Genomic DNA, 24,301 nt, shown 5'->3' on the forward strand with positions numbered 1-24,301 from the left:
AATCCTGGGTGTCCTGGAAAACCAACACCTAAAGTCAAAAGAAGATCACCAATACTAGACTTCAATAAATTAAATCAAACAAGCTCACCCTGGGCCAAGCCAAGATTGAAGAGAATTTAGCATCTACAATTTTAAGAATAATTATCATCTTATAACTGCCTACATCATGTCTTCTTGTATCCCCATCTATACTTTACAAAATGTAACATTTTTAGTTTCCCTTTACAATAAATTATCCTAATTTAAAACAGCATTCATGGCTTCCATTTTTAATTTTAACTTTTTACTATTTTTGTTAATACACTTGGTTTAAAAAAGGACTGCAAATGTGGAAATGTGGCTTAGTATTGAATACCCCTGGGTTCAATCCCTGATTTAAAAATTATATATATTTAAAATATGCATATATATGTTAAGAATTAAAATATTGAAGTACTCATTCATTGTACTTGGAACTACAAATGAGTACAACTTCTCTGAAAGGAAGATTTCTCAAAGAACTCTGAATGGAACCAACATAACACCCAGCTAGCCCACTGCTTGGTATATGTCCAAAAGATCTAAAACTCAGTATTGTATAGTGATACAGGCAAATCAATATTTGTGGTAGAATAATTTACAATACCCAAATTATGAAACCAGCCCAGATACCCATCAACAGATGAATGAAGAATTTTTACTCAACCATAAGGAAGAATGAAATGTTGGAATTCCCTGGTAAATGGTTGGAACTGGAAAACATCATACTAAGTGGCCCAAGTCAGACTCAGAAAGTCAGAGATAGAATGTTTTCTCTCATATCTGGAAGCTAGAGCAAAATAGGGGGTAAAAGGGAGATCCCATGAAAATAGAAGACAGATCAATGGATCAAAGGAAGGCAATTGAATGGGATGAGATGCACAGGAAAAGAGTGGAAGGGTGTAATGAAATAACCAAACTATCCTATGTACATACGTGAATATACCACAGTGAGCTTCACGTTTGAAGCACTAACCTAAAAAATACTATAAATAAATAGAAGGAAGACCAGAAGAGCAGAGGGGGGAGAAGGGGAAGTACTGGGGACTGAAAAGGAGCAAATAATATTCCATGCTTTTATCCGATGAGATTGATATTTAAATTTAGCACTTTAAAACTTGGTGAACTTTCTTATCCAAAGTGTGCCCATATGAAGAATATGTACCTTTCTGGTTTGTTACAAAAAAAATATGTTTATTTGGCCCAGTTAATGATGAGACATGTAACAATAAAACAAAATATTTCTCTGAGAGTACATATTGAATATCAGCAGTTTGGGGTAAAATCCTATCTTGCTTTCTTCCTAGTCCACCTTGGTATGGTGTGGTGGTGTTCTACCATACAATCATTTGCCACCACCTCTCTGCTAGCTGTTAATTCAGAAACCAGTGAGGGAGATGGCGGATTGTGAAAAGGCAAACAGACATATAGAGAGAAAGCTGGGACCAGGTGGGACATTGTCCTCTGATGGAGAATCAGTGATCCAGAGTTAGCTCCACATGTTTATTATATAGGTTTTATCATCAAAAGGTTATTTGTGGGAAAGTTTCTGCAAAGCAGGCAGACTGAAGGGTGCAGCACTGGTGAGACATTAGGTTTATCTTGTTATGCTCAGAATTCTCTATCCCTGGGAGCTGGTGCCTGAGCTCAAGGTTCAGAATGATATAACTACGTGCCTTTGCACAGTTTCCTAAGGCTGGGCATCATCAGAGCAACTGGATAATCTTGACCTGCACCTTTGTATAGGAAGTTCCCAGCACAAACACAACATGAGGCAGAGATCATGATTCAAGTCACTACTTGAATTACCACAAATTACCACAGAAATATTTTTCAATTGGCCATAGAAATTTTAAAAATCAGTGTCATTACTTTGGTGCAATCTATATTGAGACCATGACTGGCCTTCAACTTCATGCACTCTAACCCAGTTTCTTGTAATGCTGACCTTGGTTTAACTGCCAACAAGAAGTGGGCTGTTTCAAATACTTCAAGTAAGTATTTGCTTATGAAAATTAGATAATAAAACCTCACTATCATTTAGACAAAAATAGTTAGATTTTCAAACCAAAATGAAGTAGAAGTCTTTTTTTTTTTTCCAGTTAACCAAATTCAGTTATACCAGGGAATAATACAAGGATAAAGTATGTAATTAGCAGAAATAATGTAAAGTTTACTCAGTGCTTACTCTAACACCATCTTGGAGAGGAAAAAACCTTCAAAAATGAAATCATTTGCTAAGGATCAAAAACTGTCCTGTGCACTGTAAATCCCAGGCTGGAAACCTGTTTCAATGACTAGTTGGCATACACCTGCCCCGTCACACTGTCCCATTCATGGGCACTAACTTCCTTTCATGCAATAAATTAAGTATCTTCAAAGTTCTGGTAGTGTGTTTCTCTGAAAAGTTTAATTATCATAGCCAAGGGACTACCTCTAATTATTTTGATTTTTGAATATTCTGTTGTAGCATGGTGAATTTGTCAATTTCTAATTTAGCTGTAGCTATGTCAGATCAAATTGTAAAAGTGCCAAATCCAAACATTTAAAAAAATTATTAAGAATATCAGACTTATTTACTGAACACAGGGATGGATTATGGCATAGCAGATAATATTAGCAACTCTTTGACACAATTAAGTGAAGTTCTATAGTCTCACAATGAAGAAATCTGAGAGGGTGTATCTTAGTGTCATCACTGGGGACCGTACTACTTAGTTGGAGTAAATCAGAATTTCATACCAAACTCTTCTACTAACTAAGTAATGAATGACATTTTGTATTTCTAAAGAATAAAACTTTTTCAATATAATTATTTGGAGAAAGTATTTAACACTTTCAGTATAATGCAATTTTGCCATATTATTACACCCCTGATTGCAAGATTATATTGATTGAAGCTGGAATTAAAAGAATAGCTCTCTAGAGCTTCATTTCCTTTCAAGGAAAAGCTATGCCTACTCATAAAAACAATGCAATTCACAATAATGGGGTGGGAGCTAGGGAAGAATAGAGGTACTTTGGGTTAGACAGAGGGGAGTGAAGAGAGAGGAAGAGATATGGGAGGTAAGAAGGGTAGTAGAATGAATCAGACATTATTTCTCTATGTACATATATGATTACCCAACAGGGGTGATTCTACATCATGTACAACTAGAAGAGTGAGAATTTATACTGCATTTATGTCTGGTGTGTCAAAATGCATTCTACTGTCATGTGTAAGTAATTAGAACAAATAAAAATAAAGAATGCATCACATAATCTTCAGCCCTACAGCCGAGGAAAGATCTGACAGAGTTCAAAAGGCAGAAAGACATCATCCAATCTGCCAGGCTCATTTGTGATTTCATAGCTTCCAGTTGATTAAATGAGAAATAAATATTCAAATTAACAATTATCTTTCAATTTAGAGTGTACTGAAAAATAGTACCAGTTTCGAAGAGACTCAACAAAAGAATTAAAAATGAAATGCGAGACATTCAAAATTTCTTAATTACAACAAAAAAGTATTAAATATACACATGTTAACATATTGGATTTCATGACAGTAAAAAACGTTTCATTTATAGACATTTTAAAGGGAACAAACCAAACAAAACATCTGACAAAACATCTGTCTATAAAGAGCTCCTATAAATCAATGCTGATATTACAAACCCTCTTGAAAATGGGCAAAACACTTGAGCAGGACATTTCAAACAGAAGGTATCTAAATGACCAATATGAAATTATGCCCACTGTCATTGCCCATCAGATAAATATTAAAATAAAACAATACTCTGCTATTATTACTACATGCCCACAAGGGGAGTCAATAGTTAAAACAGGACATTGCTATAGATGTGTCTAGAACGGTATTATATGCTAGGAAGACTATAAACTTAAAATCCCTTTTGGAAAACTACTGACAAGATCTATTGATGTTAGGTGTTAAAATTTAAAAAGATGGTTACCTCTGGGAAATATATTGATTAAAAAGAATCAATGGAAACATTCTGAAGTAGTGGAGACATACAGTTCTGCCCCCACTGTTCATGGCATTCCTTTTCTAACCCCACCCCCAGGGGATGCCTAAACTTATTAAGAGCAGCAAACTCTATTTCTCCCATGCATATGTACTCAAGACAAAATTTATTTGACATACTGGATACAATATTAAAAACTAATAATTATACAGAACATTTATCACAGTATATTGTAATAAAAGTCTTGTGAATGTAAAATCTCTGAAAATGTTTTGTGTGATTAGCTTCTTATCATGGTGATATGCCGAAGTCTCTGGCTGGGCACAAATCACGAGCCACCACACAGCTTGTAGATTTAAACAGCAATTCTTTATTCCCGATCTCACACCGGCCGTCTACAAACACGTTCTGGGGAAATCCACGTTCTCTGCCCAAATCCACGTTCTCTGCCCAAATCCACTACTCTGCCCAAATCCACTACTCTGCCCAAATCCACTACTCTGCCCAAATCCACTCCACATGGGCTTCTGTCTCCCAAAATATACTGTCTGACCCTAAGAACTCAAGAGGAACTCAGCAGCAGGATACACCCTATTCTAAAGGGGGAACACCCTAATCTCCTATTATGCTAAACTGCCCTATTCTAAAGGGGGAACACCCTAATCTCCTATTATGCTAACCTGCCCTGGTCCTTGAGCAAGGTCACCTTTCAGAAGTCCTTCCACTAGACAGCATAGGAGTAAGCTGGCAAGGAGACTGTCATACCTACTTGGCTGATGGCTCCCAGCATCTCCCCCCTTCTGATTAATTAAACAACAAGTAATGTGGCTTAAGGACCGTGCCTGGTAGGTTGTCCAGTTCAACATATGGCTCTTACCCGTCATTGGAAAACTGACCTTTAGGCGTCAGTCTCCTGTCTTAGGTTGATACCACTGCAACTGGATCATACCCGTCACTGACTACCGGTCCAGCATACAGCCATACTTGTGGATAGGTCTATGCACCAGTGGAGGGGTGAGGTTCTTTGCCTCACCTCTGTTGGCCCCCAAATTTGGCCTTGGTGCCAGTGGGGGAGTGAGGTTAATGTGGCTTAAGGACCGTGCCTGGTAGGTTGTCCAATTCAACATATGGTTCTTACCCGTCATCGGAAAACTGACCTTTAGGCAACTGACCTTTAGGCGTCAGCCTCCTGTCTTAGGTTGATACCACTGCAATTGGATCATACCCGCCACTGACTACCGGTCCAGCAAATAGCCATTGGCCCCCAAATTTAGACCATCACTAGCAGAAGGGAGGAGGATACAGAAATGCCACGACACCAAGCCAATTGACAGTTCCTTTGGAAAAATTGCATCATTGGTGACACCTTCAGCAAAGATATGACAGCATTACCACAATTAACATGTGGTGCGCTGGCAAGGAAATAAAAATTGCATCACTGGTGACACCATCAGCAAATATATGCCAGCATTACCACAATTAGCTGCACTAAACGTAGTTACATAGTCCAGGCAAGTTCTGCAAGCAGTTCAAAGTGGAGGAATCTATCAATCTGTCCGTCTCCTCCCAAAGTCCGTTGCCTCCCAAAGTAAGTTGACTCCTTGATTGAGCATACTTGTTGAGTTATATTCATTGGGATGAAGATAGGAATTCTGGCAATGATGCTAAAAAGACATTATCCTGAAAAGAATTATTAAATATAATGAAAAGGAAAGGTGAAAGTAAACAAACAGATCTGTTAACCTCCTTAAAAAGCAATCCTTAACAGCTGTTTACCTGATTTAAATTAGTAAACAAGCAGATCTGTTAACCACCTTTAAAAACAATCTTTAACAGCTGTTTACCTAATTTAAATTAAGCCATTTAAATCACGTGAATAAAAAAAATAATAATTTGGATCCATTTTTCATGAGCGCTCCTCATATATGAAATATGGACATATGCACACACAGACATATAACACAAAACACAAATGTGCAAACAAACGTACAACACATAATAATAAAGGCCTTGTAGCTTTACCTAGGTGAAATCTCCATTGCAATGTTTAAAAACTCCACAGTCAAAAAATAAAACTGTTCAAAAAAAAAAAAAAAACCATTAACCTAGGTTTGTATGAGCTCAAAAAATAAAAATAGAACCTTATGATGTGGAAAAATGCAATAATAAAATAGATATTGAAAAAAGCATCCTTGTTAATCACTGTTGCAGATGTAAGAATGGCCAAGCTGGAGTTCTGGATATCAGCTGTTATAGATTTGAGTCAAATCATCTTCTTTTCGATCTGTAGAAATCGTTTTAGTTAGTCTTTCTGGAATCCAAATCGGTTGCTGTTCTCCCTGTGGAAACACACAGACAGAGCCCCGACTCCAGACAATCACTGGGTCAGGACCTTTCCATTGTCCTGTTAGAATATCTTTCCAAAGAACTTTAGGCTTATGCACATTTTTTGGATACATATGCCTTTCCGCAGCACTAAGTCCTGATGAATCCAAATTTAAAAAGTTTAGAGTAAAAAGCATTATTTTAAGTTTATCTTTGGGGGATATATACCCCTTTCCAATTCCCTCTTTTTGCTTTAATAAGTACGTTTTAATAGTTTGATGAGCTCTTTCAACTATGCCTTGTCCCTGTGGATTGTATGGAATTCCTGTTATATGAGTAATACCAAATGATGAGCAAAATTGTTTAAAAGAGGTAGAGGTATAGCCAGGACCGTTATCAGTTTTTAACTGTTTAGGAACGCCCACAGTGGCAAAATTTTGTAAGCAATGAGCTATAACATCTTTAGTTTTTTCTCCGGCATGAAGGGAGCCCATCAAAAATCCAGAAGAGGTATCAATTGTAACATGTAAATATTTTAATTTTCCAAATTCTGGCAAGTGTGTGACGTCCATCTGCCAAAAATGGTTAGGTATCAGTCCTCTAGGATTGACTCCAAGATTAACTTGTGGTAAAAAGGTCACACAATTTTGACATTGTTTTATTATATGTCTGGCTTGTTCCTTAGTTATTTTAAAACGTTTTTGTAAAGTATTAGCATTAACATGGAATTTTTTATGAAAATTCGTAGCTTCTTCTAGTGTAGAGAAAATATGTATGTCATGTGTAGTTTTATCTGCTAAATCATTGATTAAATGAGGTGAAGTGACGTTGGCATTGTGACGTAGCATTGGCTACTTAAGAGTTGCTTGAACACAAACTCTGCTACCAGGACAGTTGCTCTGATAACTCAGATGGCTAAGCCATAAGCCTCTGAATAAACTTTTCCTCCTCTGCAATTGTGCTGGTCCAGTCATTTTAGTCATAGCAGTGAAAAAGCTGATTAAAACAAGCACCATGTTTGATGGTAGGCAACTAAAAGTGTAGATGAAGAAACTGCAGATGAAGGGAACAGGTTTTTCGCTGCTGTGATTAAAAGTCCCAAAAAAGATAATTTTAGAGGAGGAAAAGTTAATTTTGGGACTCACTGTCGCAGAAGTCTCAGTCCATGGCAAGCACCTCCATTCCTCGGGGTTCAAGGCGAGGCAGAGGAAAGTGGAAGACAGTGGCAGAGGAAAGTGGCTCACATGATGATTAGGTAGGAGAGAGAGAGAGAGAGAGAGAGAGAGAGAGAGAGAGAGAGAGACTCCACTTGCCAAATACAAAATAAATAGCCAAAGGCATGTCCCCAATGACCCCCTCCTCCAGCCACACTCTACCCACCTTCAGCTCCAACTCAGTTAATCCAATCAAGGGATCAATTCACTGATTGGGTTGAGAGTTTCATGATCCAATCATTTCATCTCTAAACCTTCTTGCACTATCTCACACATGAGCTTAGGAAAATCCTTCACATTCACACCATACCATTTCATACTACAAAAAAAAAAAAATCATCAAATGTTACACTTAAATTTATATAATGATATACTCCATTATCCTGCACATATTATGCTTCCAATAAAAGAACAATTGTAAATGAAATGAAGGTTATATATCCTTCTAAAATCAAAAGTCTCTTGAGCTCATCTCTTCTTAAAATCCTATTGGTTGGATGCATTCAGCAAATTTCCCAAACCTGTATGGGGCATAATGCTCAATTTAAAGACTTTGGAATTCACTCATCTATGCAACACTTACATATGGTGTTGTCACAGCATAATAGTTATTGCAGAGACATAAACCCATCTAGTCCTGAAAATACACCATTGAAAATCACTTGTAGGACAAAACTTATTTGTCTTTCATTTATAGGAAAAAGAAAATTAACAGAATCTGAAAGGTTTAAGGTTAAAGTTACAGTCACAACTGAGGGAGCTTAACCTTGCTAAGCTCCAGTTCAGTTAACCAGGTCAGTTTTGACTGCAGGTCTCGACTTCTTCAGGCCAGCTTATGGACTTTTCCCTTCAGCTCTTCTTTTCTACCGGTTAAGGTCTGTAAACAAGTCAGGATGGCACCTGGTATTTTGCCAGAGAAATGTTAGAGTCTGTAAACAAGTCTGGATGGCACCTGGCAAAATGCCAGAGGGAGTGGTTTGTGAAGTAACAAAAGCGAGCCATTAAGTGTGGAGATTCCTTATTGGTTGACTGCTGTATCTATTTTATGCTAATTAGATAAGCTGTGTAAAATGTATAAATACCACTCCTGTCCTAAAATAAACGGCTCTCACTCCTGCTGTATCAAGGTACACAAGTCATTCGCCCCCCCCCCCCCCCTGCAGGTTATTTTGCTGCAGACGGACTGCGGCATCTACCCTTATCTTTTTATATTATTTTGGAAACCCTGTGGATATTTTAATGCACTTTGGAGATCCTGGAGATATTTCTAATGTTAATGATATCTATTGAATATCAAAGAGTCCTGGGTTTAAATTTTCATTTTATTTTTAATATCTAAATAATCATTGAATGGGTAATTGATATTGCCTGAAAAAAATAATATAAAAGAACACAATGGGCAAAGAGAACAAGAGCAAGACCTTATGGTGAAAGTGAAGATACAAAATGAAGTATGAGAAAACAGGTTATTTATGTCTTTTTAATGTATTGATGGGCTCCAATCTTGCTAAGTAAAATAAGCCAGACCCAGATACATTAAGGGTCAAATGTTTCCTTGATATGTGGAAGCTAAACCAAAATAAGGAACAAAAAGGGGGAGCAGATTCCATGAAAATGGAATAGAAGAGAGATCAGTGGAGTATAGGAAGGGGCATGAGGGAGAAGAGGGAAGGAAGAGAAAAGGGAGGGGTATTGTAATGAATCCTATCTAACTTTCCTATGTAAAAATATGAAAAAGCCACAGTGAATTTCACCTTTATGTGTACCCATAATGCACTAATTTGAAAAAGTAAAAATAAATAGAAAGTCAGAAGAGTTGAGCAACGAGAACCAGGGGAAGGAGAAGGAAGAGAAATTTGAAGTACTGGGGACTGAATTGGGGCAAATTATATTCCATGTATATATGATTATGTCAAAAAGAGCACTAATATTATGAAACCTAATATAAGGAACCAATAAAAAAAGCAAAAGTACTAAAAGAAAATTATTTTAAAAATATGAACTATTTGATCAAGTATGAAGTACATTTGGTTTAAAATGTACACACTAATACACAAGATTACACCAAATGTTTACACTTATAGAATTATCTGGTTTATACCTATGAGTCATATAACCTACTTGAATCAATTAACCCACAATATTCTGTTTGTAGAATATTCAGAGGAATTCCAGTAATATGGTGACCTAGGTTAAGCTCAGGGAGATCAACATGAGCACCATAGGTTCTCACTGAGAAGTTCTGGGGGATCATTTTTTGAGACTCATTTAAACCCCCTTCATCTAGTCACCTCAAAAATGTCTGGGGAACTGAAAGCACCTGTACAAAGGGTCTCCCTTTGTTTTGTCTGAGCAAATTGTTTTTCCAGGACAAAAAATAAAAAATACAGAAACCATCAACCCAGAGGATGGAGATTGTGGGAAGCACCCTTCTTTCTATATAATTTCTTCCTTTGTTTTCTATAAGCATCTGAAGCTAAAGATTGATTAAAATGAATACTGATAACTTTACAAGGGAGAATTGAAATGGATTGTGTATAAAGTAATTTATTATAAAGGACTTTATCTGTCCACTTCTATATTATACATTGTCTCTGCAGAACAGAAGATCTATACCTGAACTGCTATCAAAATCTCCACGCATTTACACCACGTGTATTATGCATTCTGAATTCACTATCTACTCCTAAAATTAAATGTAAAAGTTACTAGAAGAAGGAAAATAGGTTTACAAGTATAACATTTTAATCATATGTGGTCTTTATTCTTCAACATTGTTATTACAGAGTATGTGCACTCAATGTGAGTATATTGTCAGCTGTGGCTAGGAGACATTTATCTCTAAATCATACTGTCTTACACCAAAACAAACAAATGAGAACAGAAACAATTTTTAAAATGATGTGTTTCAATAGATTTACATATTTCACAATTTCATGTACGTTAACCTGGTAATTAAGGGGAGAACATGTGGTGGGTTATATTTTAAAAGGGATTTTTAACATGCCCAATAGGATGGCTGAAATTCAGAGCACTGGCAACAAGTGTTGGTGAGGATCTGGAGTGACAGAAAGTCTCATAGCTTATGGGAATGTGAAATGGTACAGCAAATTTGCAAGATCATTCAGCAGTTTCTCGTAGAGCTAAAGACACTCTTACTATATGATCCAGTAATTGCACTCTTTGATATTTACTTAAGATGAGTTGAAAGCTTATGTCCACCTGAAAATATGAACACAGATGTTTATAGAAGTTGTTATGCCCTAGCTTTTTGCAGTGTACTCCAAAAGCTCATGTGTGAGATAATGTAAGAATGTTCAAAGGTGAAGTGTACAATAGGTGGATTAATCCACTGATTTATATTTACTGGGTTGATAACTGTAGGCAAGTACGGTGTGGCTCAAGGAGAGCCTTCACACTTTATATTTTACCCCTGCTGAGCAGAACTTACTCTCTGCTTCCTAGTTGTCTTGTCCTGAGATGATTTTCACTGCCGTACTATTCCACCATGATGTTTTGCCTTACCTCGGGCCCTGAGCTATGGAGTCCTCTGACCATGGACTAAACCTTTGAAACCATGACACAAAATAAAACTTTTGGCTTTTGTCAGGTGTTTTAGTCGCAGTAATGAAAAACTGACCAAAACAGAAATTTTATGCATAGTTTCTATAACTTGAAAACAAAGCTGCCTTCATGAACTAAATGAACTCACAAACTGTGTTACATGTATACAGTGGAATAGTAGACAGGGATAAACAGAAATGAGCTACCGAGGAAAGGAGGGGATTTTAAAAGCATATTGCTAAATTAAAGAATTCAATGAGAAAAGGCCACAATACTGTATGGTTCTGACTATACGATATTCTGCAGTTTTCCTCTATAAAAATCTATAGACATGATAAACAGATCTATGGTTGCCAAGAATTTTAGAGAAGTGAAGAAAGAGGAGGTGAAACTTGATCTTGCCTAAACCCACAAAACTGTAAAATATAATGAGTAAATCCTAATTAAATGGTGAATTTTAGTTATTAATAATTTATCTATTTGGTTTATCAATTGTAATTCATGAGCAATAAATACTAATGCTAAATGTTAATAAGAGGAAACTGTGTATAAATATGGAGGATATAAGAAAACTCTATTTATAATCAATTTTTCTTTAATTGTAGAACAGTTCCAAATATAAAGTCTATTAACTTTAAAAAGGATATATAAGATATCAAATATATTGATCAGGAAATGGCAGAAAACAATAAGAAAGGGGAAAAATGCTATTTGCATTTTTGGAAAACATTGAAAGGATATGTCAGGTAAGAGGGTTAGAATCTGAGAGGTAGAATCCTTATCAGCCTTTAAAGTTGCTTCTGAGTTAAATTTTTTTGACTTTTTTTTCTAGTTATACTTGGACACAATACCTTTATTTTATTAATTTATTTTTTATGTGTGCTGAGGATCGAATCCAGCATCTCACACATGCTAGGCAAGTGCTCTGCCACTGAGCTACAATCCCAGCCTGTGAGTTAAAATTTTGATCAAAGTTTTTGAGCAATTTTTTCGCATGGTTTCAAAGTCAATAGAACTATACAATACAAAGAGTGAATCCTAATGCAAAGAATGGATTTTAGTTCATAATTAAGTGTTAACAATAGTAAGTAACAATCATAAAAATCAGAAATATTTTATTCCCCAAAGTAGTAGGCAATAGTAATGATGATGATAAGTGTTTCAAAACTTAAAAAAGAGATCCCTTCATTATTTCTAGAATTTATTGCTAGTGGACAACATTTGAATCAATGCTTTATGACCTTTAAATGTTTATTTCCTTATTGCTGAAGAAGATTGATAATTCACTATTTAGGCTGAGGAATAAGATGCTTTAAAAGGATATGAAGGATTACAAAGCATTGAATTTGGCACATTTTTTATTTTGTAAATTAAGCATATCAATTCAAGGAAAAACAGACATGAAAATAATATTTACTTGAAAAACACAACTATTAAATGTGATTAACATCATATGCCTGTCTATGAAAAATTCTATTTGGGGAATGGTATGCCAGACTTTGAAGACAAAGCAAATATTGAAGCAAGTAAGGTCAGTCTACTCATTAAATGATGCAATAAGTTTTAAGGGCCACCCTAACTCTGTAGCTAAGAACACTCAAATAATTTAATGAATGCAAAGCTTGCTCCTCGTGTCAGAAGACAGTGAGTTAATGAGTACAGTTAAGCAATTGGAATTTTTAAAGATGACACAAGTAGGTTATGTACGAGACTTATCACATGCTCTGAGTTTGGTATATAAGCACCCCCCTACACCTGCTGACATTCACACTCAGGAGCTTGCTTTGAACAGCAAACCAAACTCAACACCTCTGAAACCATGTGTCACCACAGCAGCTACTACGGAGGCCTGCGCTATGGCCTTGGAGGCTTTGGTGGCCTGGGCTACGGCTATGGCTGTGGCTGTGGCAACTTCCGCAGACTGGGCTATGGTTGTGGCTATGGAGGCTATGGATATGGCTCTGGCTTTGGAGGCTTTGGAGGCTTTGGATATAGATGTGGCCGTCCATCATGCTATGGAAGATATGGATTCTCTCACTTCTACTGAAATCCTCCCCAGAGGAAATTACTTCTGAGTCCATAAGAGGATTAAGCAAATTTGGCAAAAATGGAATCAAACAATGTTTCTCTGGACCAAACCAATAGCAAAAAATATTTTAAGAGTCTATTTTAAGAGCATTTTTCATCCTGTAATTACATGCATCCTGATGTCCTCTATCTGTACTTGAATAAATATAGAATATTTCAGCTGTCTTAATTTGAATGGCATTTATCAATGCATTTATTTGTTTAAATGCTAGCTTTATCTTTGTTGTTCATTTTTCTTCTTGAGTGCTTTCAAAAAGTAATTAAATAAAAACCCTAAAAATACTATTCCTGGGTTTATGCAATTACCACATTCAGTTTATGAAGATTTGTCCACATTCCACATTAAACATCTATTTTTATTTAAGCATTTTAGTTCTGATGATCCTTGAATCTACCAACTTTAACTGTATCTGAATAAAATAAGTAGTAAACAATGCTGATGCTAAATTCAAATAAAATTAAAGTATTAAGATGAATCAGAAAGATTCAGAGTACCGTGTGTGTGTGTGTGTGTGTGTGTGTGTGTGTGTGTGTGTGTGTGTGTTAGGTATCATGTTCAGACCTGGAATGTCACCAGTGTACCATATATCAAAGGCTTGGATCCTCATGCAGTAGTATACAGAGGAGGAGATTTGGGAAAGTGATTAGGTCAAGAGGGCTCTGACCTCATCGATGGATCAATTCATTGATGAGTTAATAAAAATGGACTATTGGAAGGTGGTAAAAACTGCATGCAGATGGAGCATGGTTGGAAGAAGTAGGTCACTCAAGGCACACCCTTAGGGTCTATATCTTGCTCCAGCCCTTTTCTATTTTTCTTTTTGCTTCCTGGCTGCCAAGAGCTGAGAAGCTTTTTACCATCTTGCCTTTCTACCATGATGTTCTGTCTTAACTTAGGTTCAGAGAAAAATATAACCATCTGATCATGGACTGAACACTCTGAAACCATGAGCAAAGACAAACTTTTCCTCCTTTGAGTTTTTTATGTTGTTTATTTTGGTCACAGCTATGGAAATCTGACCAAAGCATGGGGATTGTAACTTGGTCCTTCTGCATGAGGCAAGCACTCTTTGAGCTACACACCCAACCCATTTCAGACTTGCTTGTTAAGCATAGAAAAATATCTTTATGCAGCCTGCCTATAAGAATTATATTTGAGTCCATTTAGTCATAGTATATTACTTTACATTGGCAAGCATGAAGCAGGAATGCTGAGTGATTCCAGTGGAGGACTTCACTACTTAGTTTAATAGAGTATAACAATATTTATTCAGTTTTCTGTAGTAATAAATAAAAATAATCAGTGCAACTACCAGGAGAAAATGCTTTGCTGGGAGCCACAGCCAATTAATATGATGCATGGCATTTTTGATTGAAAGGTGACGCCAGCTAGCCATTGAGATGATATGATTATGTTAAAAATTACATTCATATGGATACCGGACTCCTGCTGTTTACCTGGGCCTGCTGCGGGACTCCTGGAGAGTTCCCATTGGTTGGGAAAGTGCAGTAGGAGGGAATTCCGGGGGAAGTTTTGGCGCTGGGGGTCCGGGAAGGAACAGGCGGAACACCGCGTGGGTGGATCAGGATTCTTCCTGGACACAAACGTGGTATTTGGCGGTTGTTTCAAAAATAAAGTTTGTTCCTGTTTGAGTGGCTCGTGATCTTGTGCCCAGCCAGACAGCGGCAATGCTTAGTACATCTACTATAATATAGCATTATCATAGTATTAGATATTGAATTTATTGCTTTTATGGATTCTTGGAGAATTACAAAGAAATATTCCAGGATATCTTTACTTTCAGGGAACATATTTGCTTATCCTTTGGATAACATATAAAAATACAATCATCAGACCCAAAACTGATGCATTGTTGGCAAAGTTGAATAGGTAGAAGGTGACACCATAAAACTTGTTTGATTTATTTGTGAGTTATATGGCTTTCTCTTGAGGTAATGAGAATTAAATACTCAAATTACCACTGTTTAGTTTCCTTTAAAATAATTGATTAAAGGGCAAAAAGTTTTAAAGAAAGCTGACAAAAATATTAAGTAATAATATTAAATATTTCTTAATTAGAACCAACAGCACTAAATATGAAATTAATTGATTAATAAAGCAGATTTCTCTATATTATTATATTCTTATATGGATACTACTTAGATACTACTTAATGTGAAATAAAACTAACTACATAAAGGGCGAAACTATTGTCGATTCATAAGTCTGACAAAATGTATAGATATACAAAAATATGTAAATAAGTCCTGCTAATAAATATTAAAATATTATAAGCCAAATATAAAATGGAAAAAATATTTGAACAGGCACTTCACAAAAGAGGATATCTAAAGTGACCTGTAAGCATATATAACAATCACTAATATCATTATGAATTAGGTAAAACAAAATAATATTCAGATATCACTATAGACTCAGAAGAATGAAAAAAAATCAATGATCCTAAAAATGATCTCTATATGTAAATATGTAAAACATCAATTAATTATATGTTTAAAATGAATTTGAAGGCATATTTGCATTGGGATTAGCCAGCCTTCATGTTAGTGTTGGGTCCTGACACAATCGAGGAACTACTTGTCTCCAATATTATTTTCTACTCCCCATCTTTTTACATTGCATTTATAGTTTTGAAGATTCTAAAGACATTCCCAGTGTTAGCAGTCTCTCGATGAACTCTACAGGGTCTTTGGAGGTGGAATATAATCAATATTTAAGACCCTATTAATATTTAATATATTTGAGAACAAGATAGATATTCCTTGTGTATGAAAAAATGAACAGAAGGAAAGCAAAGGGAAAATTTATTGTGAAATAAACTCATAAATGCAAGTTTAAGAACTGAATAAAAAGAGACATGAACCAAGGAGAACTGAGTTCAATGTTTGAACAACAGTATGCTAGGATAATCAGATCAAGATGGCTTGTCTTTATGAAACAAGGAAAATAAAATTGGAAACTATAAATGATGGTGATCTATATTCTAAAGGAATAGAAAAGTGATGACCACATCTCCATGTTTTCCCTGAAGTTCTCTCCTGATACACAGAGCAGATGAGTTGATGCCTCTGGGCTTTCCAATGCTCCCTTCCCTCTGAAAGGGACCTCAGAAGGCCTCTGAGCAGATATGATAAACTGTAGAGTCTTGAATGCAACCAAATCCCTTCATTGAATCATAAGTGAAATGTAACAGTTCAAAGAAAGCCAGAGGTGGAGAAATGCACAATTTCAAAACCATACTACCAATACGATAGGTCTGTGGAGACGACTGTTTAGGGGGTAGTGTGTCCTGACTTCAAGGATACTGAACTTTCTTCTTCGGTTTTATAGTTCCAAAGTCAACAGACACAGGCATAAAAACAAAAACCATCATCGGTGTTCCTAGATTGGGAAGTCATGGGTACAGGACTCCTAGTAAAATGTATGCTCATTTTTATTATGTTCCTTTTTATAACGTACTTTTAATCTGAGCTTTTGAAAAAAAAACAGTCTAAATTTATGGAGAAAGGTCTCTTACCTTCCAATGGAAGATTCGGCCAATGGAAGATTATATTTTCACTATTTTGCAACACAGGATCTAAGCTTCATAATCAGTTTACTGTCTTCTTGGAGTCATCTGCAAAGAAAAGGATGATAAACAGTTGTCCAAGTTATTGAGTCCACTGAGTTAAGAGAAAAATAACCTCAAAAGAAATACATGTTTCTCAATTTTTAAAAGTGATCAGCAGCCAAAGTATATTGCCATTGTTATTTTTTTTCAACCTGAAAAATTGATAAAAAATATTTGAATGCTTAGGCTTTCATTCATATACTTTATAGAATCTTTTCATAACTTATGAATATATAGATATATATGTGCGAATGCATATCACAGTGAGATAAACATTAGATAGATAACTGTTTTTCTTTGAGAGAAAATAAATCAGGTTAAATAATAAAAATATATCAGAGCATATTTCACTACTGAGCATTTTTTAAAAATTTGCAATACCTATCTGTTTTTATGTGAAATAGGCATAGCTATACGCATCAGAAGCAATAACATCAACAGCCCTTGGTCATTTCAACATAACCTAACAAATTCACCCAAGCATTCATGAGATTCTTAAACTTTCTTGGCATGCTTATATTTGCTTACCTCCAAAATGACTCATGGAGAATGAAAAATTTTGCCATCAGTTACCTTTTTCAGAATGAAAAGTAAAGATGGAATAAATCTTGATAAAAAGTTAAAAAGGTATTTAACAGCCAAGCCAAATATTGAGCTAAATATTCCTTTCAAATCCATGAGCCACTGTGAGTCCATATTCTACTTTAGATCATTTCTACGCTTTGTACTGGTCAAATTCACTTTTCATTCATCCAACAAATAGGGTTTTCCTCCCTTTTTAGAAGAATAGTGAAACAATCCAGTTGATAAAATGTATTACCAAGAATATTATTTGTAGATCTCAAAACAAAATAAAACAAAAACCTAAAGAACAAAAATACTCTCATACGTGTTTAAAGTCATGCTAAGCTGATTGAAGACCCAGGCCCAAGACATGGTCATATTCCAGTGCAGTTTACATTTTTGGCTTGGTTTCCCATCTTTGCAGAGGGGGTTGAAGATCTCTGCAAAGACTGATTTGCTCCCTTCACATCCTGGTTTCTGCTTATAGCCATTTCAAAGCTGTGATTCATATTTGGGGATTTTCCTAGGCATCAGGACTTTAAGATGCCCTGTTAAAAATAGCATATAGGAGCGTAGACATATTTCTTAAAACATTTGTAAACTTAATAAATATTGTCTTGTGTAAGCATGTTAGCTGATTGTTAGGAAATAAGGGGAATGAAGTACACAAAACCATGAGACAATATGCAAAGGTAGATACATAATTCTCAAAGCAGACATATGAATAGAACAATAAAAGTCTGCTTGTAGAGACAGATAAGAACAAAATAACCAAATGGTGTTGGTATGTGCTGGGAATGAATTCTACACATGGTTGAAGGGAGGTTTGATAAGGAAAATAGACATATGGATTATGAAGAATAGTAGACAAGGAAGAAAAGCATGTAAAGCATGAAGCCAAGATCATCTGACCATTTAGATGATACTTTGTATAGAATCTATTCTAGAAAAGTAGGTCATGGCATGAAGAGAGTACATGTGAACAGATGTTCAGGCTCGTTATAAAAGAATTTATTTTTGGACAGTCCCTCAGTTTCTGACATAAAGTTTAGTACATTGATAAATTAAAAAGAGTTTTGTGAGCTGATATAATGACTTTTTATTCATCAATTTCCATATTTATCAGTGATAATCAGATCTATCTACTCAAAATTATTGCTTTTGTTTTGAAGGAAAGCATATCCTTGATTTCTCAACCTAAGAAATAAATTTTACATTTGCAGACTGTGCTAGGTTTCAAGATTTTAAACTTGACCATTTATTTGAATCTGAATGGGTGTAAAAGATACCAGTTCCAAAGAATAATATAAAAAATAGAAATAAGAATATATTTAATGAGAAAACACTATCAAAGTTGTATGATGCAATGTGCTTTCATTATAAAGAATTCTATTTCAGAAATTTTTAATTTTGTAACATTGAAGACATAGACTAGGTCTCATTAAGAAAAGAATGTAATGAGATCAAGCTCAGACTAACCAGGCAGTGAAGCAATCTAAAAAATTTTAATGAGTTGTATTCCTCTCCTTGTGTCAGCAAACAGATTAATGAGTTGCTTCAACTAAACTAATAACTTAGAATGATACAAAACAATGGCTCCCGGGTTTACCACATGCTAGACTCAGGACAGGTGTGTATATAGGCATCCCCTTGCACCCACTGACACTCACACTTAGCATTTCGTCTTGAACAGCAAACCAAGTCACCACTCCTGACACCATGAGCTACTATGGCAGCTACTATGGAGGCCTGGGCTACGGCCTTGGAGGTTTTGGTGGCCTGGTCTATGGCTATGGCCTTGGCTGTGGCAGCCTCCGCAGACTGGGCTATGGCTGTGGTTATGGAGGCTATGGATATGGCTCTGGCTTTGGAGGCTTTGGATATGGATGTGGCCATCCGTCATGCTACAGAGGATATGGATTCTCTCGCTTCTATTGAAATCCTGCTCCAGTAATTCAACCTCTGCTATTATGAGGGGACTTGCTAAAACATTCTTCAGTCAATGGACTTAGATGACTTTAGACTTAAAAACAGGTGAAATATAAGAATTTCAGAGAAATCAGAAATCATTTTGTGACTTCATCCTAGATTGGAGATGCAGAGCTGGTTAAATTCCCAATAAATGATCTAATATGAAATTAAAATTATGGCTTTTGTTTGCTTTATTTAATTCAATTATGTATCCATACTTAAGTTTTGAAAACTGTCAAGTAGAAATACAATGTACACATGATTATAAATGCATGTAAATGAATATATGCAAATTGAAAGGTAGAAAACATTCCTAACATAAAGAAAAATTAAGGAGAAGAAAAATATGGTTACCTTGATTTAATCAGGACCTGGTGTGTGTGTGTACATATACATATGTTGTAATATCACACCATACCTTGTTAGTATTTCCCTTTTCTTAGATTAATACCTAGGTTTATTTAACATTTTATTTTTCTTATACAGTTAAGTGAACCAAACACTTAATATTTTATCTGACTCTGAATGTCATTATCTAATGACCCAATGTTAAAATTCAACTCTGGGTTAAAAATCAAACCAAACATCATCATATAGTGCTCATTTTTCAATCAATGTGGTTGAGTGTCATGGGACCACCACAGTGGGTTGAGCAGGGAAAACAGAACTATGCAAACCTGTCAAAGACCAAGTTATATAGCCTGAATCACTGCACAGGGTGTCTCTAGAAGCATTTTTTTTCTGACATGGATGGTATCTCCAGGGATATTGTCCATGTAGTAAACAATATAATTATGACTGCTGTTATAGTCTTAGTATAATCCATATCATAATTTCATTTTAAGATCACATTGATCTATATCTAAGTTGAGAAAAAAATATTTGAAAGCACAACAAAAGTTGTTTCCCTCCGTGTAAAAAATACAAAAACATTTTTAATTTTTTCCTCTACCCATTATGAATGGAATTCTAGGTCACAAATTAAAACTTCTAAAAAATTAATAATGATGCAAATGTGCTTTTGATCCAGTGAAATGACAGACAAAATACCATCCTTTTAAATAAAATTCCTTTGAGACATCTTTAACTTGTGCATTCAGTGAACAAAATGCAACAAACAGATTTTTTGCATACTTTTCAAACTGTTCTTTTCTTCTTTTTATAGTGAAGAAATAAGTTACACAAATAATAGATGTTTTCTTTATTGAATATGTATAGTTCACTGTACTATTAAAATTTTCCATTTGTGTATCATATTGTTTCCATATGCTGAGACAGTCTTTTGCCTCAAAACCCAAAATAGGCTTTGATCACACTCACATTCAATGACAGAGTTACACAAGAAGAATATGAAATCCTCAAGTATGTAATTTTTTTATAGTTCTAAATAGTGCATTAAAAATGAAATTATCAATTTTTCTGAAATGGTGAGTGAAAATGGATTGATGTTGGGTCAGAGTAGCATAAGTATCACAGGGCAAGACTGGCATTGGGTTCAGTGACACTCTAATACCAGACATCTTATTGGAACGCATGTCTAGCCTTAAACCTTCTTCTAGAATAACCAGTGAGTAGCTCTCATTGTGTTGAGTGGCCTTGCTTTAATGTCTGTTAAAGTCATATAACCATATACTTCATTCAAAAAATGTTTTTGAGTATTAACTAAATTTTTCTTCTTAATTTTGACAATAGGTCAGGGAACAAACCCACTGGGGGGGGGGGAAATGTGTCCCTTTTCAATTATGAATAAACTACTACAGTATTCAAAGTATGTCACTGAAATATTACTCAAAAATATAAAACATATCTTATCAGTAAAATTAGAGTCATAGGAAACAAGTAAGTTTTATGAGTTTCAAATGTTAAAATGTGCACAGGGTGAGGCTTAAGGTGAGGTCAGACTTGGGTGTTTCCTCCTCTCTGGGCTGAACTGAGTAACTCTGTGAACACCCGACTAACAACTGGTCCTAAAAAAATGTCTCTTTACTCTATGTCTAGACTTTTTTGTAATTTTGTCTTCTTTTTTAGAGAATTTCTTAAGGTGTTCTAACTATTAAAAATCCTTTTAACTTTCCAAATGATTTTAAGAGTTGAAATATGATCAATCAACAAGTACATGAAAAAATGCTCACCATCTCTAGTAGTCAGAGAAATGCAAATCAAAACCACCCTAAGATACCATCTCACTCCAGTAAGATTGGCAGCCATTAGGAAGTCAAGTAACAATAAGTGCTGGCGAGGATGTGGGGAAAAGGGTACTCTTGTACATTGCTGGTGGGACTGCAAATTGGTGCGGCCAATTTGGAAAGCAGTATGGAGATTTCTTGGAAAGCTCGGAATGGAACCACCATTTGATCCAGCTATTCCCCTACTCGGTCTAGTCCCTAAAGACCTAAAAAGAGCACACTATAGGGACACTGCTACATCCATGTCCATAGCTGCACAATTCACAATAGCAAGACTGTGGAACCAACCTAGATGCCCTTCAATAGACGAATGGATTAAAAAAATGTGGCATTTATACACAATGGAGTATTACTCTGCATTAAAAAATGACAAAATCATAGAATTTGGAGGGAAATGGATGGCATTAGAGCAGATTATGCTAAGTGAAGCTAGCCAATCCCTTAAAAACAAATGCCAAATGTCTTCTTTGATATAAGGAGAGTAACTAAGAACAGAGTAGGGACGAAGAGCATGAGAAGAAGATGAACATTAAACAGGGATGAGAGGTGGGAGGGAAAGGGAGAGAGAAGGGAAATTGCATGTAAATGGAAGGAGACCCTCAGGGGTATACAAAATTACATACAAGAGGAAGGGAGGGGAAAGGGGGAAAAATATAAGGGGGAGAAATGAATTACAGTAGAGGGGGTAGAGAGAGAAGAGGGGAGGGGAGGGGGGAGGGTGGATAGTAGAGGATAGGCAAGGCAGCAGAATACAACAGACACCAGAATGGCAATATGTAAATCAATGGTTGTGCAACTGATGTGATTCTGCAATCTGTATACGGGGTAAAAATGGGAGCTCATATCCCACTTGAATCAAAGTGTGAAATATGATATATCAAGAACTATGTAATGTTTTGAACAACCAACAATAAAAATTAATTTAAAACAACAAATAAATAAATAAATAAAAGGAAAAAAGCACTAACAATTTAAAAAAAAAAAGAAATATGCTTCAATTGAGAAATAACCTATCATTATCTTAGAAAGATCTGATTGATATTTTAGGACAGGATAGTTAGAAATTGCCTGGACTTGTTTCTCTCTCTTTGGGTAGAAAGAGGGGAGGGAAGGGGAGGGGGTGATAGGAAGGGCAGCACAATACAATAGACACTAGTATGGCCCTATTTATAAACGTGGCTGTATAACCAATGTGATCCTGCAATCTGTCCACGTGGAAAAATAAGATTAAGATCACGTACCCCATTTGAATCAAATGTATGATATGTCAAGATCATTGTAATATTTTGAGCAACTAATAAAAAAATTTAAAAAAAGAGAGGTTAATGCCTTTCTCCCGGGAGAGGGTTCTCACTCTGTGGGACTGGATTAATTATAGTGACAACAAGTTGTGATAAGTGTCTGTTCCCCTTTATCACCTCCCTTTTTTCCACGTGTGCCCACTCACCACTCTTGCACATGCTCCTGCAAGATAGATGTCATCTGCCACGTTAGGAGGTACCATGAAGCCCATGCCAGCTGCTGCAGCCCAATCTTGAACTTCTCTGCCTCCAGAACTCTGAGCTAGATAAATGTATTTTCTTTATAAAAAAAAAAAAAAAAAAGAAGACAAGGGTAATTTTTTTTTTTTTAAAGAGAGAGTGGGAGAGAGAGAGAGAGAGAGAGAGAGAGAGAGAGAGAGAGAGAGAGAATTTTTTAATATTTATTTTTTTAGTTCTCGGCGGACACAACATCTTTGTTTGTATGTGGTGCTGAGGATCGAACCCGGGCCGCACGCACGCCAGGCGAGTGCGCTACCACTTGAGCCACATCCCCAGCCCCCAAGGGTAAATTTTTACTGACCATGGAGATCTGCATAAAAGGGATATAGTAGTGATTTGAAAAAAAAAACTGGTTATAGTCAAAACCATATTACATGATTCATGCTTTCAACTGGATACAGTGATGAAGAGTGGAGCAAAGGACATTGGGTGATGCATGAAGTGAGATTTGAAAAAGGTACAAGCCTCATGTCTAATGATTAACGATAAAGAGGGGGAGATGATGCAAGGAGCATGTGTAGTCTTGCATGTGGGATTGCTGAAGCCAGAATTTATTACAGAGAGAGGACTAGGTTCTAAATAGAGAACTCTGGGAAAACTTCTCCTGAGATGGGTTTGTGATCCATACACTAGTCTCTCCACTGGTGATTATAGAAATATCTTGGATATTAGTTTGTAAATCCAAAAGTAAATATGCCAACTGTGTTTAGTGAAAGTTCCAGCCACTGAATCAAATAGTTCTAGTTTCTCATGTTACAAAATATGTGGGCCTTTTCAAGAAATTGATAACTTTAAAAATCCTGCCTGCCTATTACTTGAAATATTGCAGAATCCATTATAATGACCACACAATTCCTTTAGAATATATTTAGTTAGATATTTTAAAGTATTTAATGACTGATATCTTGTGGCTAGTAATAAAGAATTTTCTTTAGGGTTCGGTATGTGTATACTTGGAAAAAACAGCAAATTCTTCCAATAAAATTAAAGCAATAAGATAAAGGACATCTAAATAGGTAGCCAAGCAAGTTCAGACATCCTTAGTAAATGGTTTTCAAGAGACATAGATTAATGAGTTGTCTCAGACAAGTATAATGCATGGAATGACACAGAAGGAGAGCACATGCTTTATCACATGCTCTGATCTACTATATAAGCAGCTCTCTGCACCTGCTGACATTTACACTCAAGATCTTGCCTTGAACAGCAAACCAATTCACTACACCTGACACC

The 24,301-nt window shown here is 35.8% G+C and overlaps 1 protein-coding gene across 1 annotated transcript; it reads left to right on the forward strand.

Annotated features, from left to right (window-relative positions):
- Window positions 1–12,905: 12,905 nt before the first annotated feature.
- LOC143408804 (keratin-associated protein 19-3-like) lies at window positions 12,906–19,308 on the forward strand. Its single transcript, XM_077110442.1, has 2 exons — window positions 12,906–13,064; window positions 19,195–19,308. The coding sequence occupies exons 1-2, from the start codon at window positions 12,906–12,908 to the stop codon at window positions 19,306–19,308; spliced, it is 273 nt and encodes a 90-aa protein (XP_076966557.1).
- Window positions 19,309–24,301: the final 4,993 nt, after the last annotated feature.

Source organism: Callospermophilus lateralis, chromosome 10, assembly GCF_048772815.1.
Source record: "Callospermophilus lateralis isolate mCalLat2 chromosome 10, mCalLat2.hap1, whole genome shotgun sequence".
Lineage (NCBI taxonomy): Eukaryota > Metazoa > Chordata > Mammalia > Rodentia > Sciuridae > Callospermophilus > Callospermophilus lateralis.

What these genes read in the sequence shown, in the direction of transcription:
- LOC143408804 (XM_077110442.1), top strand. Translation starts at nt 12,906, where the DNA reads ATGTGTCACCACAGCAGCTACTACGGAGGCCTGCGCTATGGCCTTGGA. An exon ending in GCTCTGGCTTTGGAGGCTTT is followed by an intron (nt 13,065 to 19,194) that starts GGAGGCTTTGGA and finishes CTCCGCAGACTG; the next exon opens with GGCTATGGCTGTGGTTATGG.